This window comes from Caloenas nicobarica, chromosome Z (genome assembly GCF_036013445.1).
Source record: "Caloenas nicobarica isolate bCalNic1 chromosome Z, bCalNic1.hap1, whole genome shotgun sequence".
In the NCBI taxonomy this organism is placed as follows: Eukaryota; Metazoa; Chordata; class Aves; order Columbiformes; family Columbidae; genus Caloenas; species Caloenas nicobarica.
In genome coordinates, this window is record NC_088284.1 from 103,480,653 (window position 1) to 103,503,220 (window position 22,568).

The window sequence follows — 22,568 nt, forward strand, 5'->3', positions numbered from 1 at the left end:
ACTAATATATTTTGGTTAACAGTTCCATCACAAAAGCAGATTTCAGACCTCCAGCACCGGAGCGATTCCTTTGGAGCAGTCCTTGATATCAATCAACAAAAAAAGTTGGTCACTTGAGTGACAGATTTCTTCTGGTATTTTTACTTTCCTGGTAGCAAACACACTCCTCAATTCAAACATTCAGCTTTGATTTCAAACTAGAAGTTCCTTTAACTTATACAACTGATATAATGAAAAGCACATTTTAATTATGTCTTTTATACTCAACAAAACAAAGAAAAACTACATGAACTGCAATGCCACAGACACTGCAAGTCATAAAAAACATATAATCTTCTTGGCCTTAGTAGTGATGCAAGAAATCAATTTCAAGTTCATACACCTCAGCTGAAAGGAGACTAGTTACCAGCAAATAAAAACAGTTTTTAAAAAAGTAGTTTGATTTCAAATATTTAAAATGCTTTGAAGCAAATTCTTTATTATATAAAGAGTGCTTTAATACAAACATTTAAGCAAAGAATTTAATAAAAATACATTTCACTATTACCACTTTATCAGCAATTAAAAAAATAAAAATAGACAATATTTAAAATATTTATACATATTAAAAAAAATTAAAACTCTGTTGCCTTATTCCTCCTTGAGTGCATACATGACATCATCCTGGCTGATATTGAGTCGCACCCGCATGTGAATATACTTATTACTGGACTCCACCAGCAAGAGCCTGCAGGCGCCAAGTCTTGAACAAATTCCCATAAGTTCCGATATCGTAGGACTCTGCATGCCTTCAATTCTACACAACGCTAGATGTTGATGGTAGACCTATTAAAAAAAGAGAAAAGGACACAGGTCACGTTTATGTCCTGCTGCAATCCAAGGCCAGGGTGGAAAAGAGAAGCTTCCTTCCCTCCACACCTATGAAGGGGAGGAGAACCTGGCTCCAGGCCCCTGAGATGAAGTGCTCACATGCTGCTGTTTCAGCACAAACAATTAGGATTTTGCCAAAGAAGTAACAATTCCAAGCTATAGTTTCCTTTTTCATATAGCCAAAAAGGAAAATAATTAGCAACCTACCTTATCTGCAATTTTTAAACTCTTATCATTTAACTTCTTCCCTGGACTACATGGACTAAAGCTTATCCAGCAGACTAAGAGCTGACCTATAATTAATTACATATCAATTCACTCAGGACTGATATTCAGGCCCAGTGACCAATAAGCATAAGTCACGCTGACTACAACCACGAAGATCACAGCTTACAAAGGCCTGATACACATTCAAGCACAGGAGGATACACTTGTCACAAATCATGCAGACCAGTAAACCAGTAACAAGAATCGGTTGAGGTCTTCCGCTTTTCTAGTTAGAAATAGCAGGCCTTAATTCAGGCTTAAACATAAAGCATGTCTCAAGTCAATCCTTCCGATATTTATTACTTGCTCACTATATGTCAGCTCATCAGTTAACAGGATTAAACTGAGAAGGGACATCTTCGGCCTTAAAATTCCTCTCATGCTGTAATAATAAACATTTTTCCCCTGCTAATTACAGAGACTGGATGACAGGCTGACACCTGTTTGGTGTTAGAAAACTGAGGGGAAATACATAACAAATCAGTCTAACAAAATATTCTTCGAAGTTCAAGAACCAATTGCACAGTCTATCTACACAAACAACTGATGCAGATGTTCAGGAGCCAGTAATGGAAAATGCAATTCAACTGCTCACTTATAAACCTGTAGCACCGGACAAAACTAGCAGGTTATTTTATACATATAGTTCTAAACATTTTTTTAAGTATTAACATTTAGTTTCCATACTGTGAATCACGAAATGGACTCTGTGTGGACTCTTCACAGCTCTGCTGGTGTCAAGTATTTTATCGGTCTACTAAAAGATTGAAGCTACCAGTGGCTTCTCTGCCTCTATTGAGAAAGACAGTGGTATAGAAGTTGGAATCAGCTTCCAGTTTTCTTCCTTGAACTATGTTGCCTGATATTTTCAGGTTCTCTTTTATTTTTCCTGTTATAAAACATGTTAGGTGGAGGCATGCAATATTTTCAGATGCAGACCAAAAAAAGAAAAAATTCGTGATCCAGATCACTGGTAACATTAATACAACAGCAGGTATTTCCAATTTTAAGTATTTAGTCTCATGGAAAAACAGGTGGTAGCATTCAATTAGGCTTTACACCTGGCCTGGACAGCTATCATATTGTCATCCATGCAATTTTAAGAGTTAAACTCCCAAATATTTAATTATTTACACTTTTGCCTGATGATTTTGTCAATGCTACCCTTTTTTAAAAGAAAAAAAGTACTCTGGAACATGAGCATACCTGTTGAACTGTTGCCTCTTCAACTCCCGCCCTGCGAAACTCTGCTAAAATTGCTTTCAAAAATATTTGTTCATGCAATGAGGCATTCCTGAATATCAAAACAAAACAGACAAAAATCAACCTGCCAAGTTTAGAACTTATGAAAACTTAGGAAGAAGTCTGTAAGGGAAATTGCTTGGTAACCACATGTTTAAATGCGGGGTATTTTTCTAGCCGAGAGAGGTAGTTCATGTCAACTAGCCACTGTCTTACAGCCTGCAGCTCTGGCACCACAATACACTGCATTTCACCTCACCTCACCTCTCTTTCAATGTATCTGAACAGAACATTCCATTCCATACATATTCTGCAGTGTGTTATGGTCAACTTACATTTATGAATTAACAAATTAGCATTGAGGCTTTCATGCACAAGTAGCACAGTAAAAGCCATACTTACATATCCAGCAAAATACCATATTTGCACCCCTTAGTACCCCCCACTCCCTGATGAAACAGATTCCCTTTCCACCAGAAACTGGTCAAGCACTTTACCAGTTACAGCCTGTGTGGACCACTGAAAGGCAACACGTTATTCCCTCAGGAAGCCTTTTAGAAGCCCTAACAGAATCTATTTATGTTAAAGAAATAAACCAATTCAAATGGGAAAGTCTCGCATACTGCTCAGACATCTGTGGTTGCATAAAGTGAGCAAAGACAGTGGCATAATACACATGGATATGGAGAGGGGAATAGTTGATTCTTGAGGACCTGATACCTACACTATGCATGTCTGAGCGGTTTTTCCTTCAGTCTAGTTCAAAGTCTGGTCCAGTATGCTGAATGACCAGTAACATTTGTGGCTGTGGGCTCCTGAGTGTGTCTTTCACATTTAGTTCCACTTGGAAGGAATTAAAAGATATGTACTAGTAAACTGCTGTTCAGAAAAATCAATGTACAGTAAGCAGGGACAATCATGGAACTCCAAAAGCTCTCTCCTGATCTAACAAACTAACATGGAAGCATCCTCTGTATACCTGTACAAGTGATTCCTGTGGCTTTGTTTCCTGTATCTTTAATTCCTATTTTGTACGTCTCTCTCCTGGCTGTGCTGCAAGGTTTGGTTTGTATCGTGCTTCAAAGCAGCACGATGCATCATATACACTCACAAGGGATGATGAGGGCAGACTGAATGTTTTAGGAAAAAATAGCCCAGTGAAAAAGACATAAAAGCAAAGAAACACCTCTGAGAAATGTTTTTACCTGATTGCTTTTATATATGGTGATGAAAACATTTCATCTATGGCTTCTGTTACGTGGGTCATCCTGACTATTTCAGGGGTTCTCTTTTGGCTAGCAAACTCACAGATCTCAGTGGCCCTTCTGCAGATATCAAGGCAACGCCTTGCATCACCAGACAGCGCTGCGACCTGAAAGTAAACATGACAGGTTTGTAGTAATATTTCCTACAAGTTGAGAGAAGAGTTTAGCAAGAATCAACAGAAAAAACAACACCACAACCACACCAAAACAACCTGACCACAAAACAGGAGAGCAATCCAACTGTGAACTATGTTACTAGAATCCCAGATTTTAAATAACAATCCTATTGATCAAAACCAACAGAAGCAAGCCTCCCACAGCCCCATCCCAATCTGGTCATCCCAAATTCAAGACTGAACTTTTTTCTATAACCACAGAAGTCAGAGGTTAAAAAAAAAAAAAAAATCAAACCAAACTAAACGGGAAATTCAATGTCAGCAGTTCAGTTCAATTCCAAAAGTTTTCAGGAATGTTATCAATAAAGATCCTACCACAATACATGTTCACACAGGAAAAAAAAAAGGAGGGGGGTGGGGTGGAATAGCTCCTCAGTTTTTCCATACTTGATAGAATACCGATTTTAAGAGTACACTAACATTTTCAGTAGTTCTCAAACATCTGGGATAATGAATTTCAGTTTATAAGTGCCCAAGTGTCTGAAATTTCTGAAACTAAATACTTAAAACCCCACTTGTGGTTTACAGTTTTAATAAAGCTATGAGCATTCACTAGATATAGTGCTGGCCTAGTTTTCCCAGAAGATTCTGATAACATGTGTTAAGCCCTAGAACTCAGCTGGAGCCAAGAATGAGAAACTCTTTGGAAAATCTAATTGCAAGTTATTTTACTAGATTTTCTGAAAAAGAAAATCATACTAGAAAAACACTGCAGAGTATTAAGTCTGTAAAATCATCACTACTATTCTTACAAAAAGGTGGTTCCTTCATAACAAAACAAACAGTTGTATTTACTTCTGACATATTGATCAGTATTATTTTTTAATCCTACAATGATGCTTCACAGAAAAGGTTTAAGTGTATACTGGTTGACACATTCTAGCAAAATTTTAATAGATTATTTTAATGTATAATTGCTAATGTAAGACATTAAACAATGCATACATCTTAATTTGAGAAACTACTGATCCCTAATGCATTCTTTGGCTTTTGTACAACCAAGTATTAAGGGTGGTAACAGAACAGGTACTATCTATTATGCCGATGCTTTAAACCTCTCGAGAAAGAAAATAAATATGGATATTTCCACTGCCATATTATTTTTTTTCCAAGATCATCCAGTGACTCTCATTATGCCAAACACTGGAGAAAGCTGACATCATGCATTATCACAACTCCTGTTGTCGTGCCTCCAGCTCTTGGAATATACCGCTGCCTTCTCAAAGCAGGTGGAAAAAGCAAGGACATCACTTCAGCAATGTTTCCTGTGAAAATATCCTGTATGCTCTGCAGAGGGCATCTGTTACTTGTGCCCCGCTTTGTCTCCAGTACAGAACACACAACCAAGTCTGACTACTGTCATAAAATTCTCGCCTGTGTCCCCCGCTCCTTACGTAGCGCAAAGGACGCACATCTGCACTATGCTTACCTTTCTAGAAACCAGCTGAATTGCATCTTCTTCAAATGCCTTGATGCTGTTCAGTCTGGATGAAATTATTTGCTGCAACTGTTTGAAGGTGTAGGGCTGAAAGGACATTCTGGTGAGGCCCTACAGTAAATAATACAATACAGTCAGAAGTGTTGGTAGCACTTGAAAACTCTCAACTGTGCAAGCATAGCCTGCGTAGTTAATTTTCTCTGTAAGGAATACTCTCTCTTTCACATCCTTCCTCTCCAAGTGATGCTTTAATCAATTTTTCCACTTCATATTTTTGGAAATAAACGTGCGAATCCACAAAACTGTGACTAAGTGAGAACCCCTGGTTGGACCTCCCAACTGAAAGGCCCGAGAAGCAAGTGCTGCTTAGAATCAAATTTATCTTACAAAACTTGTAAACAAATCAAAGACACCTAATATGAAAATCTTTTGATTACAGCTGTTTACATTTTATTTTTAATACAGTAACAGCAGAAGCTGTGAATAAATATTCATCTCTCCTTTACAAATCTGTATATGTGTATACAGTCATACTATGGACTTCAGGTTAGCAATCAGCCAAGAATTCAAAATCCTCTTCTGCCTCAAGCTCACAAAAACTGCTTTCAGATGAGAAGGACAACTTATGTTACAAATGGCACACTGCCTTTTGTATTCTACGGGAGGCCTGAGTCTTGCATTTCTTTGCAAAATTCTCCTCTCTTGTGACTATGTGGACTCAGCTGATCTGCAGGTTCGGTGGGCGGGGGAAAGCAATTCACACACTGTGGAACTATTTTTGAGTCCCAGAGGGATGTAGGCAGAGCACTGTTTCTGCAAATCACTTTTCAGAGCAGTGATGAAGAGATGACCTCAGAAAATGTATTCAGCACAAGTGTAGAGTGCATCTGACTTCCTGTCCAAAGGTAACCAAGAAAGAAAATCTACAAGCTGATGACGGCAATCAGAGACAAGTAACTAGGTGCCTAGAATGAAAGGGGAAAGAGGAAGGGAAGCCAGAAGAGAATTCTTCTGAACTCTGGAATAAGCAGCTTAACCATGAAGCATGACATTTGATTATCCAGATCTTAATGTGTTTAAAAAGACATCTGCATTCTTAATTCATTCTTACAAGAACATAGTGTACTTACACAGCATAACATCTGATTAGCAGGCTAGCTTCTAAACTTACTTTGCTAAGATTTGTGTGTTCATTATCAGCCCTCTGGAGAGGGAATTATAAAAACATTATTTAATCTCTGACGTAACCAGTCCTACCTTTCTCTTGGATTACTCTTGATTGCATACGTTATTTAATCTGTTCTCATTTTATTGCACAGCAACAAAACTGCTAGGACATACCAGCCTGCTAGCTACTCTGTTCATCATGATTCTCTCTGGCAAGTCCATGGTGTTAGCAATGGCCAAGATGATTAACTTGGAGTGCTTTTGAGTTGGCCAGTCAAATAAATTGTACATCACATTCTGTTTCCGGGTCCACAGAAGATCAAGCTGCAGAGATAGAAAGAGAAGAATTAGACTGAAAAAGAATGGCCTTGTATTTACAATGCCTGATGGGGGTTTGAGAGAGCTAGCTCTGCCACAGAAGACTTCTTACGTGATTCTGAACAAGCTGTCTATGTTTTGTTTCCTTTATCCATCTACTAATAGGACTGAATTTTCTGAATTAGGGCTCTAATATATTTTGGAAAAACACAGTCCTACTAGATGCTTGAACAATATTAATCACAGTGGTGTGATTAAACAGCTGGAGTTTTTAAACACAACTGTGACCTTAATACCACATCTAACAAGATTAAAAGGCCCTCCATGTGAGAACCTGAATTAGCTTACAGCAAAAAATAAGCATGTATTTATTTCTGAATATAGCATATTCAAGGAGTTTCAAAACTGAATATGACTTATTTAACTGAGTTTTCTTACTGGAAAAGCAGCAGCTTCCAGACAAAACACAGTTGAATTCTATGGTATTTAGGACTTGACAGAACAACTCATTCTATAACCTGGACCAAAACAAAACATAAAACCAATGAGAAATCCAAGGCAGAGAACAATATGGCATAGGGATACTTGCCCGTTTGAGGTCAGTTTCCTAGTGAGGCTAAGAAGAACTATTTGTGTGTCTTTTAAGTCTGTTCCTTTTAGATCACATATGAAATACTCTAAGCACGTACCAGTTCTTTTTCCATCCTCCAAAAAACCAATTTCTTACAATACTTCAAGGAAAGAGAGCAAAGGATTCTTGGTCTCACCTCATCCACTATCAGCACTGTGGTCTTCCTCTTTGGTCCAGGCGTACTGAACAGTTTTGCCAACAGTTCTGCAGCGTGGGTTGCTGTCACCTTCTGACCTGTCAGTAACTGGACAAGGATTAAGCAATGCTGAAGGTTAATCACACCAAAACTCTGGAAATAGGAAGTTTAACTCCTGCTCGGTTTTAACTTACGCTGAACGGGATAGGAACAAAAAGAGTTAGAAGACATTAACATTACCATGAAATAATGTAATTGTCACAAAGCCTTTCACTATGCTAAAGAAACACAGTGATCTGGCTACAATAAATCCCACAGCAAGATACTATCTATGCTGGTTTGAGGAAAGGATGCAAATATATATATTTAACTCCCAATGATGAGGACAGGGATATTAGAACAATCATGCCACTTCCTGCTCATATAGACGCAATCAAACTTAAGTAAATGGAGCAGAAGTGTATAAGAAAATGGAATAGATACTTCAGGAAACCATCATTTCATTTCCAGGTCACTGGATTAAAGTTAGCCTAGACTGACAATGGTTTTGAGCAGTTACTGTCTAATGCCTATTGGGTGAAGGTAAATTCACACCCATATAAACGCAAGCACAGTCAGTAGTCCCAGGTGAGATACGGCAGAATAGTTTGTCATGGAAATCTGAAATACAGTATAGTTGACAGAGATGGTCCCTCTTGATCTGGATTTGTATGATGACAGACCAATTAACCATGAAGACCTCCTTAGTAATTATTCTACTGCTACACTGAGTTCCACAGTTGTCATCTCAGTAACTTCTTAAGCATATATGTGCAGAAAAATTTATAGAAGGGGAAAATACAAAAAGAATCTGGTTTAGATTTTTTTTTAACCTGACAATGTAATACAACAGGCTATTTCCAAGCCACTGCCTTTATGCAGCTGAAAGCAAAACAGTTCAAGAAGTTGGCCATGGCTTTAATTATTTTTTAACCTGCTTTAAGATAAAAGCATACAATCTCTCATAAGGCCTATGCGGAAGTAGCAATACGTTAAGTTCCCTGAATACCGTAACACATTGAGAATCCGATGGTAAAGCCCAAGATCTCCTTTCAAATCAGAGAGCCATCAAAGAGGCTTTACTTACCTCTAGTATCTGCACATAAGCTTGGTGAGGGTCAGTCAGCTTCATGCCATTGATCTCTACACACTGGAATGATGGCAGGTCATCGTTTTCTGCAGCTTGCTGAAGAGAGCGAATTACTTCATGAACAGTTGCAGTTTTACCTGTTCCGGGCACTCCAGAAATGTACATGCACCTACAAAAGAAGAACACCTTTTCAGCAGCCTGAGCAAAATGGTAACACTCTTAGGAATAATGAGCTGGAATTTCTGGGCTCCAAGATCAGCCTTGAAGTCTACTCCAGTCATGTCAGAGAATTCCCTATATTTCCGTTCCTTTATTTTCAAATTGTGACACCTAACACATTAGAGGATCATGAGGATTTTTATTATTACTGAGCAATTAACAACCTAAAATATTTTATAAATGTAATTTACCTCTTAAAAAAATTATTTCAGACATCTAAAATTGACTAGTTATATTTCGGTCTTTAATTTGAATCTGTAAAATAAAGGAGCCCACATTATTTCTCTGCACAACCCTTCTTAAGGAAAAAATATACCAGGAAAATTCAACTAGGAATTTTAATTTAGCCAAATGGTAACATTTTAAATAAAAGTAGTGTTGATTGACTGCTGTTATGCCATAGGTAGATGTGATCTCAGCTATAGTGTCACCAAGAAACTCACCCTCCTGTACCATCAATGAGTTTGCTTTCCACAAAGTTATAGATATCCTGGAATTCTTCCTCACGACAAGGCAGAGATTCTGGGACAGCAGAAACGTGCAGCCTTTACATTTTAAAAAAAAAAAGAAAAAGAAAATTGAAATAGGAGGTCCAAGTTTTGTGTTTTCACAGTTCTACTTCAAGCACCTACTGAGGAAAACAAATAGCTAGACACTCCACCTTTCACAGTTGTGTGTAGTTTTTCAAATCTCTTATGCACTTTAGGTCTGAACAACAATGTCAAGTATCCCAAAATAAATGGCCTAGTCTCTCTATATGTGCTTTTAAGTGTTAAAAGGGCTGAACAGTCACATTTGTAAACAAACAACATGAATACGCACCAATAAAGATCTCGCTGTTTTAATTCACGAAAAAAAATGATGATGTAGAGGTAGGATAAAACAGGGGAGACCACTTATAAGAAACAGAAAAAACTTAAAACTCAGTCCTGAATGCATTTTTTTCCACTGTGAAGATCTACAACAGTACCTGTAAAGCTTTTTCGCACACCAAGAGGAGACAAATTTCGTAACTTTACAATCTAAAGCTAATAAGAGAGGATCTTCATTTTTCTAATGTTGCACAGAATAAAGACAGATACTTAATTCTGAAGAACTTAGCATGGACTGGTTATAATAATTTGAAATTGTAAATACTACTAGCATTTGTAAATCTAGTATTGTACTGTATCTTCATAAGTGCTCTTCTGGTATCAATACAGTAAAGACGATATTTCCCAATTTCAGCATAGCCTACTGCTATGCGCACCTAATGCAAAAAATATTATTTCCTCCCCTGAGGAGAGAACTACATTACCTTAATCTGGCTTGTTCTAGTACACTGGCTGGTTTCTGTGCTGCATGGTTGCGCCTGGGAATTTCAGGAGTTGCATTCCGGGGTGTCTTGGGTGTTCCTGGTAAGGGCTGCAAAGAAAAGTTACAACCTCAAGCAGATTTTCTACATGGAGCAATTTCTGTTGGAGACTCATCTTTTATAAAAGTTTCCCAAACATTACTTAAGCACAAAGACTATCCGGGGATGCCAGAGTACAAGAGAAAAAGGCAAGTCACGATATGCACGATACACAAGTGTTTTACACTCATACCAAAGATCATATAAATTGAGATAACATTTCATTGAAAGCTAAGAGATTCAGATACTCAACTTCGGTCACAGCCATCAAGCATTCAAACAATTGGTTTAGAAATAATAAAACCAGCTCTTTTAAATGGAATCTTACAGTTTTCTTCAGGGTCTTAGCAGGAGTCTGAACTGAAGACCTCCTTGAAGATTTTGGGGTGCTGAATGTTCCACTTGATTTAGTTTTCTTTTCTGGTGTACAGAGAACATCATCATCATCCTCCTCCTCTTCCTCACTGCTTGAAGAGTAAGAGCTGTCTGAGCTGGACAGAGAATCCTCTTGCTGGTTCAGCGCATTTAATATGCTATGAGAAACAGAAATGACATGAGTTAAAAAAAATACATAAAACTCTACACACAACAGAGTATAATTTGATACATTTTCAACTTTTTCTGTAGTTACTGTGATCAGCAAGCCAACATATTTTCCACCTGAGCTGTTAATTTTCCATGACTATTTAATAGACCGGTTTAAAGGAAGTCAGTGTTCTGATGAATGCCCTTTCTGAACATAAGATGGTTTTCACTCACGCTGCAATTAAGCTGTACCTCTAGAACCATTTGCATTAGCTATCAAGGCTTCAAGCTATCAATAGCAATCCGAATCAGGTATCATGAAAGCGAAAGTTTACCTGATTTGCTCTGCAATGCGAGCGCTTGTCTTTTGTGCACACGTTCTACGAGAACGAGGGGTCAGTATGAGGCTCTGAGTACTCAGTTGCTGATCTTCAGTTAAACTGCCAAGAAAGAACACAAAGGTATTTTTATTTCCTCTTTGACTCACACTTGTGAAGATGGAGAGGCAGCCTTTCAAACTTCAAGCTCAATTGTTATGGATGTCAAGCCAGCATGAATTCTTGTTTATAGTTATTTACAGATTGGCTGTGGCATGGGTACTGGCAGCACTATTGTCCTTCTCTTGCACTTTCCGATATATCTTTGCCAATAAAAAAACCCCACAAAATATTTACTATTGTTCGTTCATGGTCTGTACTGTAAAGATTTTTATAGTAAAGTGTGTTTCTGTAAAGCTTTGTGAAGCAGTTGAGGAAATCTGCTAATTCTAAAGAGAGCCTGAGCCCATACCTGTCAGTTGCTTAGCTGAGCTACAACGCTGTGACAACAGTGACCGCATGAGCATTTGTTCAAAACAGACATCTCTGACATCACACCGCTTGGTTTCCTGAGGCACCCGCAGCTGGCAACAGCAACTTCTTTCACACTGACTAACAGCTTTCCCTCACTCCCCCAGTTAGACACACATACACCAGTGCGGAACACTGAATAGATGCTGATAGAGTTGAATTAGAAGCCAAATTACTTTGTAAATACAACACTGCCAAGCTGAAGGGACAGGGGCTCAAGAGAGTTGTGGTTTTGCTTGATTGTGGAGTTTTTGTTTGGTTTGGGTTTACTTTTTGAGAGCAAGAGAAGACAAATACAATTTCCTTTGGGCATCTCTTTGATCTGCCCTTTGGAGTATATTTTTCTATTTGTTTCAAGATTCCTTGGTTGTCTTCTTGGGCACTTCATCCTTACCACTGAAACTATTTACTGTTAATACAACTTTCTTATTACTTCAAAGCACACAATGAAATGAATTACTTTATTTGTAGACAGATGTCAGATTTTTTTTTAGATCTACAAATACCACCGAAATACTATTATCTTATAATTGAGAAGTTTTTTTGCTATACAATAAGTGACAAAAACAGGGTGCAGATCTACCAAGTGTTGTATCCACAACTTTACTCTTGGAAAGGAGGAACATGATTAGGTTTTGGCTTCTTGCAACATTTTATACATGAAAGTCTGATCTACTCTCCTCCTGCCTCAGCTTAATGCTATTTTTAAAGGCTGTATGAAGATACACTTAATTACTTTTTTTGAGTTTTGATTTCATTTGTACATAAAGATTAGCATGAAAGCATACATACAACGGTGAGAACTCTCATGAGGCCCATCGCATCCCTTTCTATAGTTCAACGTATCTCAGTAGTTGTCACACGTAGGGCACATTTGAGCCTGTATGACATACGTACTGCAGGAAAACAGATTTTTATCCATGTTGATGAGTATGAACTGTAATGATCAATATAGCTTCAATTTCCTTTCATATCATCCTACCATTGCCATTTCCAACATCATCTCTCTGTTCTTGCAAGCAGCAACTGCTTGTGTCCATCTTTAAAGTCAACTTCTCTTATGATGTCCCCGATCCTTCATTCAGCTCCAAGGAACACACTTTCTAGAGCTTCACCACAGCACACTGGTAACTATTTAGGCTAAATAAACCCTCTTCCCACAGCGATCTCAACAGGCAAAACATAGTACAGAGACCTTACTTGCTTTTCTCTCCAGAGGTCTTTCATAAATGCGCTTGAAGAGAACTACATACAAATAGAAATCCCATACAAAAATAATTATAAAAAGGCTAATCACTTACGGTATGCTGTCGTTTTTCCTTTTAAGATTCTTGGGTTTCTCGCTGAAGTCTTTGACCTTATTATAGGGGGATAATCGTGTTGTATCACTAAACCTCTGCCAGTTCTCTGCCGTATCAAACACCGACTTCGACTTATCATTGGCACACGGTATTTTTGGTGGTGAGCCTAAAATGCCAGTGAATTTCACTTTTCTTTTAGTAGCTGATGATTCTAAGGGTGCCACAGTATCACAGTCATCATCCAAAAGTTCCAAAACTTCACATCCCAGGAGCCTGGTTTTAGGAGATCTTGTGGGACCTAGGAATCAAGAGCAAAATGAACTTTTGTCAAGCTTTAGTATGGCTGGTTTGGTTAACTTTCAGAAGGCAAGATATGACTGCCTCAGTGGTTGTCATTTAAATGAAAGGAGATAGCATTACACTCCAGGAATAAGAAACTGAACACATCCAGACATCATACGCTTCCTCTAAAAAAGATTACTAAATAGAATACAAACTGATTTTTTTCGGTTTTCTAATCCACCTCCGTCACTTACAACTTTACTCAGGCTTCAGTTCGAAAATGTGGCACATTCCATAGGATCAATGTGCTTATTTGACCAGCCCAATGTAAACATTTTAGTGCACCGCTGGTCAGAAGACTGGAGAAAGTGAGACATTCTGAAGTCAAATTCAGCTGACTGGTAGCGTTTCAGCCAACAAGCACTTAACTTGGACTTACCAGTTACAAATAAAACATTTGCAACAGCAATTGGGTATAAGGAGTATAGCTGCTTGAAATAACAGGCATAAGACAAGGAACTGATGCACACAAAAGGCTTGGGCTAACCACAAAGCCTGAATAAAGTAGCTAAAAATCCTGATGTTGAATATTACCATTGGTTGAACTACCCAAAACGAAGAGGCACAAAACACGTTATGTTCAAAACTATGGAATGGACAGAATATTGCCATATACATACTGTTTAACTGTAACTTCTTCCTTGCTGTTGGAGTTTTGACGCCATTGGCCATTCTTTGTGAATGTCTCTCCTTAGCGAGGGAGGACTTGGAAGCAGAATGTTTTGATTCTATTTCCAACTCAACATTTTTTGGTTTTGTAGCACTCCAAACAACTCTCTCTGTCTCTTGTTTCAGGGGAGAAGTCATGTCTGAAGAAATAAACGAGTTTGAACAGTTTGGGATGCCACCTCCTTTCTTATTAACTTCTTTCAGCTTAGAGAATGTGTCAGGGGACAAAGGCTTAAAACATTTCCCATCCCAAGACTGTTTTACGTAGAATGCTTTTTCATTGTTGAATTTAATAGGTAGCTCCTCCCCCAGACGTAGTGGTGTTACCTGTAAAACCAGAAAATACCAAAACACACACACCTTAACATTGAATGTTATCTTAGCGTTCAACTATTTTCTGTTCACAGGTATTATTGGAACTCACGCAACCCTTCGTTATGCAGGGCAACACCTTCCACCTACATTTACACTAGCACAAGTTTATCGCACTACAGGACTCCCATCACATTACTTCTTTCCACATAAACCTCTACCATGAGCTGGCTGCCAACAACCAAAGTCATTTTCGGATAGGGGAAAGACAGAATATCAACAGTTTTCAACTGTCCTATCCTGTAGTAACTGCATTAACAAATGTACATCACATATTTGGTTTGGGAGGGAATAAAGTAGCTGCACTGTTCTATTATGCATTTTAAATTGTTTCCGTTTCTTTCATCCCCCTACGTGCAGAGGGGCTGCAGTACGTACCACGACACTTTTAATAATGGTCTCCACAGCTATATCAGTGTCATAGCCAGAAACTTGATCAAAAAACACCTCTCCGGGAAAAACCTCCCTTTTAAGCAGTTTCCGTTTGTTCTGAGGTATCTCTGTAAAATGGGAGAACCACTGCACGACTGCACGTTTCTGCTGAGCACCTGTAACAATGAAAAGAAGTCAGTGAACATTAACAATTTTATTGTATCACAAATAGTTACCACCAGGCCTCAATGGCTTTAGCTGAAATGCCGTCAAGGACAGAAATCCTCCCTGGACACAGGTGAGAAAGCATCTGATAAGAGATTACAATTCCCATTTTCTAAGCTAAATTAAAATGTTTGAGACTTTTAAGGACTAAGATAACACCTACATAGGGTCTCAGTCACAAAATACATGTGGACCAGCTGATCAGCAGTTCACTATCACAAATGAAGAGGTTCCTTATTTGCATAAATATGGTCTAATTGGACCCCACTAACTGAAAAGAGTGAGATAAAAGGAAAAGAAAGAAATTTCAGAACAGCATTTGTAATTTCAAAGGGGTTTTTTTAGAGCTGAACCAGAAACACATTTATTAACTGCCTAATAAATCAGAGAAACCTGCTGTTGAAATGTCTAGAAGAAAGTCTGAATAAACACTATGAACGGATTCAGCATGGAGAGTTAAAAGAAACATTGAAAACATATTACAGCTGAATAGTAAGTTCCTCTCTACATTTTAAAGTGTTCGTATGTGAATGAAAAACAAAGCCACGTATCTTTAACACGTTTGTCAAAGATGTATAATGAAAGAGAAATCTTGTTTTCAAAGAAGCTTCACAGGTTTCATTGCAGCATGAAAAGCATATTCAGCTATATTACAATAGATCTGTATTAGTAAATAAATAAGCTGGAGTGATATGCATTTATGTTTTTTAAAAGTAAAGAATTGGAAAAAACCCTCAAAACGTTATTATTATGGCCCAAAACAAAAGCTGTTCAAAGAAACCAGACATAGCTAATGAGTATTTTCTATTTCAGATTCAAATGTAGCGTTTGTATCACTCATCTTCCATGATTTATCTTCAAATATCTACCTTTCTGTAGAAACAAGGGGTTCTTTTCTCTATAAACAAGGAGTTCTGCAAGGGACAGAAGTAATGAGAACCCCCTGTTTTCAGTCTTGTACCTTATTGCTAAATTCCCTGATGTCTAATAAGACAAAAGTTTCAGGGCTGCAGTGCTCTTGCTCCACTGGGATTTTCCAACCTCTAAATAAAGCATGAGCTCATGCTGTCTTCCTCAAGGACCCTTTCTTTTAAATTAGACGACTAAGCAAGTAGGCTGTAAAAATTTAATGTCTTTAAGCTCTCTGTTTAACTACCAAATGTAGTTGAAATTAACCATCAGCCTCAAATATTTGGGGTGCATGTGAATACAGATACAGCGATTACCAAAGCCTAATTTCCTTAATAGATTAGGCCAGTGATAAAGGGTTATAGGCTAAACACATTCCCATGAAATAGGTATCTTTAAAACATTTTAAGATTTCTGAAATAGGAGGTAAATTTTTATTTCTCTTACCATCTTCATATAAATCCAGTAGTTGTGCCACAAAAGGTTGATCAGCATTCTCCCCTTCAACTAAAATAAACTCTCCAAGTTGTATACAGGTTTCTGTTCTGCTTCTTTCTGATACAATAAGGATTCCCCTAGAAAGTGATGCACACGCGTAGATAAGCAGGATTTCATATTCTTTATAATTCATACATCATCAAAGCTGGTGACCTGTCAATCTTACAGTTAGTTATGCTCCATCTTGCGAAGCCCACAATTGAGTTTCCTGATTAAAAGATTTCATACATATTTCAAAAAGACAGCTAACACTTATTCATAGATTTAAATGGTTTTGTTTATACGTTATACAATTTATAATTCAAGAGCTTTGTGACATACACAGTGTCACGGCACAACGCTCAAAACCTTACTCATATTCTCACTGACTGCCACATTAACCTGACCAATGTCAGGAAGGCGGAGAAACATTCACCCGTTAAGATTCCCTGAGTAAGCCAGAAATAATAGTTATTTACTTGTACTGCAAAGTCCTCAGTTTTCTGTCTGAGCTCGTAGGTTTTCCATACCAGGAGTAGATAATTTTGCTTTTCTGCCGGGTGTTCATGATTCCTGACAAAAAGCTAGAACAAATAAACAATTTTTTTGTTATTACTATGTGAAAATAAAAGCAGGGAAAGAATCAAGATGGCCACAGACACAGAAATGAGGTCGATTCTTTCAGTGTGTACGAAGCAAGTGGCCATGCAGTGGCTGGTTCAGAGCCGGGAGGAGGAAAAAGGGAAGGTGTTTAGAGGTGGGTTATTCTTAAATTCCTTTATTTCACGTCGAGCGCTTGACTAACACACCTGACAGACAGACGACTCCTTTGTTTCTGGCCGCTTCGCTCCTGCACAGAGGAGGTTTATCGGCTCTTTCCTGCTTGTGACCGGGGCCTCCCAGGGCCGGGCTGAGGACTCGGCCTCGCCGCTTTTCCTCCAGCGACCACCCGGGTGAGACCGTCACGAACGTCTCTCTTATGCTGTGGGTTTGTTTTTTTTTTTTTTAAATAAGAATTTTCTCTTTAGACACGGGCCGCAGTGCTGAGGAAAACGCCCCCTCCGCCCCGCGGGGCCGCTCCCCCCTCATCCCCCCCAGGCTCTGCTTCCAGAGGAGGCGGCGGAGCGGTGGCCACGGCCCCGCCTCAGGGAGCCCGCCCGGGGCTGCTGCCGCGCTCAGGCGGCCTGCGGGGCCGCGGCATCCGAAGGGGCCGTTTGAGCCGCCGGCTCGCACCCATGGAGAGACACCGAGGGGCTCCAACACACCTCCCCGGAGCCGCCGAGCCCTCCCCGGAGCCGCCACCCGCTCACTCACCGCGGCGCCTCAGCGGCGGCAGCGCGAGCTCCTGCCGGCGACTCGGGTAGAATTTCGCGCCAAACCTCTGCCCGGGGCCCCGCCCCCTCGGCCGCGCGCGCGCACAGGGCGGAGGGGGCGGGGAGAGGCCCGCGCGGCACGTCGCGCCTTGTTTGCCCGAAGCCGTGGGCGGAAGGGCTGTAAAAGCCCGAAGATAAGATGGCGGCCGCGGCCCGGAAGCGGAAGGCGCTTCGGCCTCCCTCAGGGAAAGGGAGCGGGGCCCAGGGGCCGCCATGGCGAACCGGACGGTGAAGGACGCGCACAGCATCCACGGCACCAACCCGCAGTACCTGGTGGAGAAGATCATCCGCACGCGCATCTACGAGTCCAAGTACTGGAAGGAGGAGTGCTTCGGCCTGACGGGTACGGCGGGGCGGGCGGGGGAGGGGCCCGGGGGAGCCCGCGCTGACGGCCCGTCCCTCTCGCAGCCGAGCTGGTGGTGGACAAGGCCATGGAGCTGAAGTACGTGGGGGGCGTCTACGGCGGGAACATCAAGCCGACGCCGTTCTTGTGCCTGACGTTGAAGATGCTGCAGATCCAGCCCGAGAAGGACATCATCGTGGAGTTCATCAAGAACGAGGATTTCAAGTGAGTCCGTGGTACATTTGCTTGGTTTTCGCCTCTTTTGGTTGTCGTACTGAATGAAGTGTGGGTGTCCAGAAAAGCCAGGGGGGTCTCAGCGCAGGGTTCAGCTTTTAGCGCGCCCTGGGAGACTCTTCTTGCCAGAAGGCTCGTCTGTGTTGGAGAATCACAGAATCACAGAACAGTTTGGGTTAAAGGGACCTTCCCAGCTCATCCAGCGCCCCCCCTGCCATGAGCAGGGACATCTGCCCCAGCTCAGGTTGCTCAGAGCCCTGTCCAGCCTGGCCTGGGATGTCTCCAGGGACGGAGCATCCACCACCTCTCTGGCCAGCCTGGGCCAGGGTTTTACCACCCTCAGCATAAAAATTTCTTCCTCGTGTCCAGCCTGAATCTCCCCTCCTTTAGTTTAAAACCATCATCCCTTGTCCTGTTGTAACAGGCCCTGGGAAAAAGTCTGTCCCCATCTTTCTTATCGGCCCCTTTTAAGTACTGAAAGGCCACAATAAGGTCTCCCCGGAGCCTTCTCTTCTCCAGGCTGAACACCCCAACTCTCTCTGCCTGTCCCGTTGCTTTCAGAAGGCAGCTCGCCTCGTCACTGGGGCAGTTGGAGCCGCTCACCCCTGCAGCCTGTGCTCTCTGTACTTGAGTATGTATATGTACTTAAGTACTTGAAGAAGAAAGTCTATATGGTTGGTTATTCATTTTAGCGTACTGATTTTCTTTGGAAACGTACAGAAAAAACCTCCTTTCTAAACTACTAACTACGGAAAAAGCTCAGATACGTGAAACGGTTTGCTTTGCAGGTATGTCCGAATGCTTGGTGCGTTGTACATGAGATTGACAGGCACTGCCATTGACTGCTACAAGTATCTTGAACCGCTGTACAACGACTATCGGAAAATAAAAAGTCAGAACAGAAATGGGGGTAAGCGCTCTTAGTTGTGGTTTCTTAGTACCTCATTGATGCCTTTTGTTAAAAACTTTATTATGCTAGATAAATGTAAAATTATAATTCTGTTTAGTAATATAAGCTTAAAAATTGTGGCATAACAATCTTTTTTTAAACCGTACTTTTACTAATTCATCCTTTGGATAGTCTTGCTGGTCGTGCTTTTACAAATGAAAACTATGTTATTTATTTTGCTTTCCCCAAGTGCTTGTGTTTTCTCTTGGGCACTGAAACCGAAACCCAGTTCCACAAATACCAAAGAAACACTGAGCGCTGGTTTAAGCACGGTAATTCTACTAATCCTAGCCGTGCAGTAATTCCTTCTTTTTGCAGGATGTGCCTAATGATTTTCCTCATCCCTGAGAATGATTTTAGGTCTGTTGTTTGTACAGCCCACTTGACATAAATTGTCTGAAGGGTTTAATCTTTAGCTACTAGTGTTAATAGTCTTTGTATTTTAAATGCTGTTTCTTTCCCCCCCCCCCAGAATTTGAGCTTATGCACGTGGATGAATTTATTGATGAATTACTCCACGAGGAACGTGTATGCGATATCATTCTGCCTCGATTACAGGTTTGGAAAAGTAGATGGTTATTTAATTCTCAACTGCATCAAATTCAGTAGTTGTATCAGCTGCTGGCTTGTTGCATAAAGCTGCGATACAGGCCCCTCTGGCACACGAGATGCCTCCTTAGGTGCTTGTTCTTGGGTTACATAAGGTAAAGTGAAAATTTCTCCTAGAAACGGTATGTTCTGGAAGAAGCTGAGCAACTTGAGCCTCGTGTCAGTGCTTTGGAAGAAGACATGGATGATGTAGAATCTAGTGAGGAAGAGGAGGAGGAAGATGAAAAGGTTGGTGAACTGTTTTGCAAAGGGATAGTTAAAGCTGGTGCTGAACCACCACACAACACTTTATGGCCGATGAGAAATATTTGAGGGGGGGCACCAGGAGGCTGCTTGCAACTCCTGTCTCCCCACTTATTTTTATAGAAGCTGATGGTGAGAACTGGTCAGACCCTGAAGTGGTTCTCAAGCGCTCTGTGTTTGTCAGCTTTTCAGTCTCCTGAAATTCACAAATCTGGGTCTGTTCTGTGTTAAACATATTTCAGATAAATTGTTTTCCACACGTGTATAATTGAGAGAAGTAAAGGTGATGATGAAGGTTATGGTGACCATCACAGTCAATTTTGTACTTCTCAAGAATCAACAGTATGAGAGGTGGCCATTTAAATTTCCAGCTGGCAAACTTAGGCAGTACTACTCACTTCTGAATATTAAATATTTAAGGATGGGAAACCTGATGGCATGACTTTCATCATTTATATTAATTGTTCAGAAATCCTTAGTGAGAGATAAAAACCTTTACAAAACAAGACTTACAGAACCTTTCCCCCCTCCCTGCTGTTGTTTCCAGCTGGAGCGAGCACCCTCTCCTGACCACCGCAGAAGAGGCTACAGAGACCTCGATAAACCTCGCAGATCTCCGGTTGTGCGGTACAGGCGGAGCCGAAGCAGGTCTCCAAGAAGGTGAGATGTGGCTCTTTTTGAGCAATATTTTTAGTTGTTGCACTGCAGATGGCTGCAGCAAGGCATAGACGCGAAGATGACAATTCAGCCAGAATCTCTTGCACCTCCCTATCTGTTCCTTTAGAATACAGGTTGATTCTGCTAGTGCTTTTTAGTGACTTTTTCTTTTTTTCCCCAATTACAGGCGAAGCCGCTCTCCAAAGAGAAGAAGGTAGTCTTTTATTCTATTATTTAATTTTTAAACGTGTGCATTTTTAGTATGGCTATCTTAAAAGCTTCCTTTCTCTCAGTCCATCACCACGCCGGGAGAGGCATCGCAGCAAAAGCCCAAGACGACACCGGAGCAGATCCAGGGAGAGGCGCCACAGATCAAGATCTAAATCTCCAGGTATTTTTATCATTTTCAGATTAATTCTGGCAAGTCTTTATCAGCAGAACATCCACTGCAAGAAAAATCTGTGTCACTATATCAATAAGGTATCAAAGGTGCTTAATCTGTCTTATAAAACTGCTACTTATATATGAAAGCACAGCTGGAAAACTCTGTTAATACCCGCAAAATTGCCTTGAGTCTATTCTTCACTTATTTGCCAGGAGGTTAATTTGAGTGCCTAATTAAGGTGAGGGTGGTTCTGGCATTATCTAGGACACTTGGTCACTAGAAGCAGATTGTATTAGCAAATCAAAAAAGAATTCCAGGGTCTATGGAAGTAACAGTTACTTTTTTATGTCCTAGGGCATCATCGTAGTCACAGACACAGAAGTCATTCCAAATCACCTGAAAGGTAAAGCCTTGGCCTGTTTTTAAGGGTGTCTGTCGTGCTGTAGGAGTTCTTATTTGTCATTGAATCATGGGGATTGAAGGTCATATTACAATGCTGGAAATATTTCATACGGTGCCTCCCTCAGTGTTGTAGTCAAGTCACACTGTCCGTAGTTCACCACAGAAAGCACCATTTACTGCTATGAATTACATTGGTCTTTTAAAACAATTACTTTTTGTGTCATATGGCTTTGTTTGTTTGTTTGTTTGTTTCAGATCTAAGAAAAGTCACAAGAAGAGTAGGCGAGGGAATGAATAACAAATTAAATCCAGCACACAGTTTGGGGACCTCAAACTGCAGCCCAGTACTGTCCTCTTTGCTTTACGGGACAGCTGGATACGTACCGGCTGCTGTAGCAGCCCATTCCTTTAATTCTTCTCTTCTTGTGCAAGTGTTGGTTGGTTGGGTTTTTTTTTTTAATTAAAAGAAAGCTAAGGATACTTTTTTATGTAGTTAGTTACTCATTCTTGTGATAGAACTTGAGGATTGTTTTTAAATTGTTTTTCTCAAGGCCTGTAAAAACTAGTGAAGAGCAATAAAAAAAAATGAGGGTTTTGTCTCTAAGGCTCCTTGCTGTTTCTTTCCTAATACTTAGTTTAGACTTCTAGTTGAAGCTGGCTTAATTCTCAAATCAGGGTGTTGTTATGACAAACAGCCACTGCATTTAGTTGCCAAAGTGAGAATATGTTTGAGTTATAAAAACTGAAGAGCTACCAGCCTAAACCATCTCAAACCTCCAGTACAGGAAAGGAAGAAAAACTGTCATAATCCAGGGTGTTTACTGAAAACAAGAGCTTACATTTAAAACCCCTCTCCAACACCCAGCTGTTACTGGTTCCTTTGTAAGAATCATCCTTAGGTCTAATGATACACTTTTTCTGATGCCGTTACCAGAACATATTCAGCAAGTCGCTGTTTTTCAAATTTAATTACATATCACAGGAAACCAGTTGTGTTAAACCTCTTGTGTACCAGCCCTTTGTTCCTAGTCTTGCTGCAGGAGCACAGCCTGACAGTTTTGTCTCCTGAACACGGCATTTAC

At 40.3% G+C, this 22,568-nt stretch overlaps 3 protein-coding genes across 5 annotated transcripts in view; 1 reads left to right on the forward strand and 2 right to left on the reverse strand.

Annotated features, from left to right (window-relative positions):
* Nucleotides 1-630: 630 nt before the first annotated feature.
* Nucleotides 631-17,689, reverse strand: ORC1 (origin recognition complex subunit 1). The gene is made up of 17 exons (XM_065657214.1): nucleotides 17,606-17,689; nucleotides 16,771-16,875; nucleotides 16,262-16,389; nucleotides 14,687-14,856; nucleotides 13,888-14,263; nucleotides 12,926-13,223; nucleotides 11,112-11,216; nucleotides 10,580-10,784; nucleotides 10,156-10,262; nucleotides 9,302-9,403; nucleotides 8,637-8,808; nucleotides 7,511-7,618; nucleotides 6,600-6,749; nucleotides 5,250-5,369; nucleotides 3,585-3,751; nucleotides 2,344-2,431; nucleotides 631-825 (listed from the first exon to the last, which is right to left on the reverse strand). The coding sequence occupies exons 2-17, from the start codon at nucleotides 16,857-16,859 to the stop codon at nucleotides 631-633; spliced, it is 2,580 nt and encodes an 859-aa protein (XP_065513286.1). The 5' UTR covers nucleotides 16,860-16,875; nucleotides 17,606-17,689.
* A 161-nt stretch (nucleotides 17,690-17,850) lies between these two features.
* Nucleotides 17,851-22,094, forward strand: PRPF38A (pre-mRNA processing factor 38A). Its single transcript, XM_065655642.1, has 10 exons — nucleotides 17,851-18,007; nucleotides 18,073-18,232; nucleotides 19,030-19,151; nucleotides 19,663-19,748; nucleotides 19,917-20,027; nucleotides 20,590-20,702; nucleotides 20,887-20,913; nucleotides 20,993-21,090; nucleotides 21,439-21,487; nucleotides 21,742-22,094. Exons 1-10 carry the CDS (start codon nucleotides 17,878-17,880, stop codon nucleotides 21,782-21,784), a joined length of 939 nt encoding a protein of 312 aa, XP_065511714.1. The 5' UTR covers nucleotides 17,851-17,877; the 3' UTR covers nucleotides 21,785-22,094.
* TUT4 (terminal uridylyl transferase 4) overlaps nucleotides 20,972-22,568 on the reverse strand; it is a 51,158-nt gene continuing 49,561 nt past the window's right edge. For all 3 annotated transcript variants that reach the window (XM_065655639.1, XM_065655641.1, XM_065655638.1), the window contains one exon: nucleotides 20,972-21,145. In XM_065655639.1, coding sequence (XP_065511711.1) covers nucleotides 21,106-21,145 — 40 coding nt within the window. In that variant the 3' untranslated portion in view covers nucleotides 20,972-21,105. The remainder of the gene's footprint in view (nucleotides 21,146-22,568) is intronic.

Coding starts and splice junctions, on each gene's coding strand:
- ORC1 (XM_065657214.1), bottom strand. CDS start 16,859: ATGAACACCCGGCAGAAAAGCAAAATTATCTACTCCTGGTATGGAAAA. Junction 13,224..13,887: donor GAAGAAGTTACAGTTAAACA/GTATGTATATGG, acceptor CTTGATTCCTAG/GTCCCACAAGATCTCCTAAA. Junction 7,619..8,636: donor CTTATGTGCAGATACTAGAG/GTAAGTAAAGCC, acceptor ATCCTTGTCCAG/TTACTGACAGGTCAGAAGGT.
- PRPF38A (XM_065655642.1), top strand. CDS start 17,878: ATGGCGAACCGGACGGTGAAGGACGCGCACAGCATCCACGGCACCAAC. Junction 18,233..19,029: donor ATCAAGAACGAGGATTTCAA/GTGAGTCCGTGG, acceptor TTTGCTTTGCAG/GTATGTCCGAATGCTTGGTG. Junction 19,749..19,916: donor TCATTCTGCCTCGATTACAG/GTTTGGAAAAGT, acceptor AATTTCTCCTAG/AAACGGTATGTTCTGGAAGA.